The 6,439-nt window shown below is 33.3% G+C and overlaps 1 protein-coding gene across 1 annotated transcript; it reads right to left on the reverse strand.

The window, feature by feature from the left end:
- Positions 1-2,481: 2,481 nt before the first annotated feature.
- On the reverse strand, positions 2,482-6,198 carry LOC145054376 (protein KINASE OF THE OUTER CHLOROPLAST MEMBRANE 1-like). The gene is made up of 5 exons (XM_079002544.1): positions 6,035-6,198; positions 4,987-5,365; positions 4,621-4,724; positions 4,076-4,549; positions 2,482-3,809 (listed from the first exon to the last, which is right to left on the reverse strand). The coding sequence occupies exons 2-5, from the start codon at positions 5,350-5,352 to the stop codon at positions 2,837-2,839; spliced, it is 1,917 nt and encodes a 638-aa protein (XP_078858670.1). The 5' UTR covers positions 5,353-5,365; positions 6,035-6,198; the 3' UTR covers positions 2,482-2,836.
- Positions 6,199-6,439: the final 241 nt, after the last annotated feature.

A 6,439-nucleotide genomic window follows, 5' to 3' on the forward strand; every position in this document is an offset into this window, starting at 1 on the left:
TTCTTGAATTTCGGATGAAAATTCTAATGCCGCAAATAATTTAGTTAGTATTTCTACTTTTTCTTGTAAAGTTTCCATATTAATAAGTTGTGTGTATTTTTAGAAATGAAATCTTTAATTTCTTTTTATTAACGAAGTAGTTATTATTACTGATTTTTCTATTTCTTGAGACATATTTAACAAATTAATCTTGTTATCTTATCTTCAAGATCTTTTATTTGTTCTTGTTTCCAATTTATACTATTATTTATTATATGTATTGCTTCAATGTTAGATATACAATTGATTATCAAAATCTAACTTTAATTTTAATAGAATTTTTTTAGATTGTTTTAATGTTTTATGAAAAAAAATTTAGTTCTTGTTTATAAATATTTAAACTTACAAAACTCATGATTAAACCTTATAAAAACAAAATGATAATGTTCTTCAAAATTACATATAAAGTTTTTAGAATTTAATATAGTGGGGTGATGATATTAAATTTGTAATACGGAGAGTTGAAAACTTTTGTGAAAGATGAATTGTGAATTTAACTTTTTGGTACATATTCATAATGATATTTTAAAACCTTCTTACGACAATTGTTTCAATTGTTGGTGAATTGATTTTTAATATCGATGACTTTTGAATATGAGTATTTATGAACAGATATGTAAAACAATGAATATTCATTATCATGTTTATGATGCTGCATATGCATATATTTTTATGCACGAAAGATTGAATATGCAAAATAATAATAAAAACGTTACTTAGCTCTGATATCAAAATTAAAGACATGACAGAATTAATAGAAAGTTAGGATAGGATTATACCTGAATGATGCGTCAAGATGGATTGTTTAAATTGTATGAATGTTTATATGGATAGGTTTGGATAAGGTTCTACTATTCAGAAATAGAACAACTATTTTCAACAGAGGAAGAACTTTGAGATTCAACTCAAGTCTTAAACACTCAAACTTAACTTGTTTATTTCTTATGGGCAAATGCCCTATTTATAGGCTCGAAAGAGCCGGTTACAATTATTGTTGCAATCGTATGATTACAATACGACAAACATATATTTACATTTTAGACCCCTAGACTATGGAGGGTCTTACACTTTATGTTACACCTTACCGACACTACTTTATGTCATATTCTACCGACAAATACAAACAATAATTATACAACGACAAATACAAATAATTCTACCGACACAATATTTACATTATTATATATAACCCCTTCCACATTGAAAAGAACAAATGTCTTCAATAATAATGGTTTTTTACGTCGCTAAACTTAATTAATAAAAGACTGATATTTTTTTTATCGTCATTTTTATAATTTTTTATATTATGTTGTGCAACCAGATAAAAATGTTATTGCAATACGACAAATATATACTTATATTTTAGACCCCTAAACTATGGAGAGTCTTACACTTTATGTTACACCCTACAGATACTACTTTATGTCATATTCTACCGACAAATACAAACAATAATTATACAACGACAAATACAAATAATTCTACCGACACAATATTTACATTAATTATATAACCCCTTCCACATTGAAAATGACAAATGTCTTCAATAATAATGGTTTTTTACGTCGTTAAACTTAATTAATAAAAGACTGATATTTTTTTTTATCGTCATTTTTATAATTTTTTATATTATGTTGTGCAACCAGATAAAAATGTTATTGCAATACGACAAATATATACTTATATTTTGGACCCCTAAACTATGGAGAGTCTTACACTTTATGTTACACTCCACATATACTACTTTATGTCATATTCTACCGATAAATACAAACAATAATTATACAACGATAAATACAAATAATTCTACCGACACAATATTTACATTAATTATATAATCCCTTCCACATTGAAAAGGACAAAATAATAATGGTTTTTTACGTCGCTAAACTTAATTAATAAAAGACTGATATTCTTTTTTATCGTCATTTTTATAATTTTTTATATTATGTTGTGCAACGAGATAAAAATGTTACATGGATTCTAAATCTAATAATATTTATTTTGATTTTAGTTTATTGATTTTATCTAATATCATATTACATATTTCTTAATTTTATAAGTATTACACATACTTAAAAAACGAAGGGTTTTGTAAAATATTTCACAAAGACCGAATGAATTAGTAGTTTCAAAAGAGTTATTAAAATGGTAAATGATTGGAGAAGTTTCAATTGATAATATTTTGTTTGATAAAACTAGTGGAAATATAATGTGACAAAACAAATAAGTTGCATAAGGTCAATGACTAAATATGCTCTAAGCTAGCTTAATGGCCTTACCAAATACCCCATTGAAATAAATTCAAAAAATAGGTTAAGGTATACGTGCCAAATAGTCAAGGAGATATAACTTTAACTCATTTCCAATAACCTATTGCATTGCTGCATCCCTTATCATTAGATGGTATACTACACTGTACAACCCCACAATGCACACACATTAACGCCAATACTTGCCTGTTTCAAGCTTAACCATATTAATCTCGTTTTGCCCGAATACCACTTTTAGAGGATGTTATCGTCTAGGTGAAAGAAATAGAAGAATACATTTGATTGGAAATAGAGAACAGGATCCATATATTCACAATATAAACAACTTTTCATACTATTTGTTTTGTACAAAACATAATTGTTTTAAAAAGTACTATCTTAAGGTAAGCAACTAAAACGTTTTGTTCACACCAAAGGTCCCTCATGAACAAAACATTCAAGTTGCTTACCTTTTTATAGTAATTTTTTAAAAAACAACCGTGATTTTGAACATCTCAAATAGTTTTTTTTACCTATTTATAACATCATCTGGCTGCAACAGGAGGCGCACTACCTTCCCTAGATAACATATTCGCCACAGGCGACGGAAGCCACTTCGACTTGCCGCCACTATTCTGCCCATCCTGACCACCACCACCACCGCCGCCGCCATGAGTCTTCCTACCACCTTTCTTCAATCTACCACCCACACCATGGCCCACAACAAACCCAACCTTCAAAGCCGTAAGCACACCAAACACAATAGTCAATGGCCTCACAGCCCAATGATAATCCTCCACGTGTCCAAACTTGTCAACCAAAGTTGAGCATGTTTCAAAAGAAACATGCTCAACCTCACTCGGATCAGCCAAAAACGTATCACTTTCACCTCTAAAAACAAACCTCCCTGGAAACTTCACAACAAGACACCCGTTCGCAAGTATTTCTGTAATCCTACCTGTCGCCCATATTCCATTCCGTTTATGTAACCACGGAAACCGAGGACTTAACACATTCCCTTTCACTTTCACAAACTGTCCAACGGAATACGGGTCCGCCATCTGGAGTTGTTCGCAGTGTCCTTTCCATAGAGTCTCGTGTCCGATAAAACCGACACGTACACTTCCGTCACGATCTATGGAATGTAGAATTCCGATGGATGAGTGATTCCGATTCCGATTCTCGTCTGATAAGCGCACCCAGTCTCCAGAGGCTAAGCCGGAAGTGACTCTTTCTAGAGTGGTGATGTTTACTCTTAACGGGTTGTGGATTCCTTGGACACGAACAAGAACGAAACCGTCTCGATCGGTGTCTTTTTCCAAACCGACTATTGTTCCTTCAGCCACCGCCATGTTTTTGCAATTGTTTGGTGTTTTTCGTGATCGGACGATATCGCCCACTTGTAGAAGATCTTTTGTGAGAAACCATGTTGAGTAGAAGCTTCCGGATGTTCTATTCAGTGTCACTTTGTTTCCTACACCAATCCATTCTCCATCGTTGGACACCGTGTCACGCGCGCTGCAAGTTAAATTTTAATCTCTTAAAAATTTGGCAGTATGGATAAAGTCTGTTTGTTTGTTTTTTGGACTGAATGTGAGTAAATGACTGTTTTGCCCTTATGTTTTGAAAGAGAGATTAAACCAAGGAGCTGCAAGTTAAATTTCCTCCCACCTCCTCTCACGTTAAAATTGATGAATATTGTGAAATTTGTTTTCGGTCATTTAGTCTAAATTCAGCCACTTTACCGATAAGGATATGATTATTTAAAAAAAGAAAACCCTAACCTTTCGAATGCTTGAAGAATATCTCCAATGAGAGGTCTGTTACGAAGATCATACTCGAAACATCCATTAAGAACATTTTCAATAGCAGGGGGGAGACCACTTGGAAGCTGTGGTTTTTCTTTTTTCAACACAACAGAATTATATATCTCGCTAACAGACTTACCAAACCAAGGTTGACCACCAGTCAACATCTCCAAAATGCAGCATCCAAATCCCCAACTATCAGTCTCCACACTTATAGGACCTCTGACATCAGGCTCCCATTGTTCTGGAGCCATGTAGTTTGGGGATCCAAGCCTAAAAGACATATCAGGGTCAGGCAGTTGGACTCCAAGAAGAAGATATGGGATCCCAAAATCTCCAAGAACCACTTGATCATGTTCATCAAGGAGAAGATTAGTTGGTTTGATATTTAACACCAAGATTCCTAATGAGTGGACTTCATGGATTCCTTTAGCTAACCCCACACCATACCTGCAAAATTTGCTTATCTTTTATGTTGCTTACACACTCAATCTTTATGAGCTTAATATAAGAAAAACAACCTCAATACATCAGGCAATGGAAGTTTTCCCCCTTTAAGTTTTGCCATTCGATCACCCACTGATCCTTCATAAAATTTCATGGCAATACATATATGTTGAAAGGCCTGAAAGTAACACAATCTTGTAAATTAGTTTGTATAAATTACACCAATAAAATATGATACATGATATATCCTGTTACTTAGGACATGACAGACAATAACAGGTTGTACTGTGTTTGACTGAGACTGATGTCAATAGGACAAAAATTGCAACTTTTTGTCCTGGCTAAAAAGGTGTGTGTGACAGTAACTTGCTCTCGATATCTGTGCAAAAGACTTTAATACCCTTCTCATTTTCATATTTGTAGTGATAAAACAAAATCACCTTTTGGGATATGATGGAGATACCATGCAACCAACAAACACTTTGCAGTTTACGGATCTTGAGGAATAACTCATCAAACTTAACAAGAAACTTTGTCATGTCTTCCTCTTTTATTGGATGTAACATCTTCATGGCAACTTCATGATACTCATCATAATCATGTCCTGATTGATGGTGGGTGGCTAACCAGACATCACCAAAAGGTCCATGTCCAATTCTGTGCTTAAGTTTCAACAGTGAAGAGTCAATACGAGGATTTGGTTGACTTGGTGTTGCTACAACTGTTCGAAGATGATCAGGATCCCCTTCATAGAGCATATAATCAAAAGCAGGTGCTGAAGTCTCTGTTCCTCCTTGTTCAGCCATTTTACCTTTGAAACTGTGTACACCAAAAAATGGATATTAAGAATAATTTCAACTCGGCTTTCTTTCAATCAGCACATGATTAGACCATTTTGCTAAAACAGTGAAACAAAGTAACCCTATGATGCCCTGTCTATGCAGTAATCTCATAAAATAAAAGTTAAACCCCACTTGGAAGAATCTATGTACTTAATAAAGTAAAGCAAAATCAAAAAGAGGAAAAGAAACCCTAACCCTCTGACAACAGTGAAAACAAGTACTACCCAATAAACCATATGAGCTAAACAATCAGATTCCTTAGAGCTAAATTTAATTCTGAATTTCTAGGGCCAAAACAATCAAATTCCTTAGAGCTATTTTTTTTTTGAGGTGAATGCAAAATTATGTTAACGATAATTAACTTGATTACTATAATCACTGTGGTACATATAACATCCTTTAACCTAAACAGATACCGATTTCAAAAAGAAGTGTGTGATTAAGCAACAAAATACGATTCAAATCAGTTTAATCTAAAACAAAAAATAATAAATCGCCGGAAAAAGTAAACATAAACAACGAGGAAGATGATACAACTGATATCTGTAACTGTTCATCACCAAAAAGTGATTCAAGTAGCATACAGCTTACTTGACAAGAATTAGGATGCTCTAGCAAACATTAAATGATCGGGAAACGGACTTACGAGTGGAGAGATGCTGTGGAGAATTTTGTGTTGTTCTATTGAAGAGTATACGTTTGGGAATAGTGAAAAAGAAGTCGGTTTTTGGGAGCGGCAAAAGAGCAGCAAGAGGTGGGAACACGTTACACAGCTGGTGACGTATCGAAAGAGAGAAGCTCCAATAAATCAACAAAGGTAAGAATTAAAAGGGGATTTTGAGATACTATCCAAAATGTCTGATATTATCCGATATACGTCAAAAAAATTATTCTATTTTTTTTTTTTTTTTGCAAAAATACCATTTGTTAATTTTCTTGCCATTTTTTTTCAATCATATTCATTTCTTGACTAGGGGTGTCAATTGTTGACACGACACGACAAAAATACACGAAACGAAACGAAATTGGGACGAAACTGAAATTCGAATTT

Source organism: Lactuca serriola, chromosome 5 (genome assembly GCF_051521515.1).
Source record: "Lactuca serriola cultivar US96UC23 chromosome 5, Lser_US96UC23_V15, whole genome shotgun sequence".
Classification (NCBI taxonomy): Eukaryota; Viridiplantae; Streptophyta; class Magnoliopsida; order Asterales; family Asteraceae; genus Lactuca; species Lactuca serriola.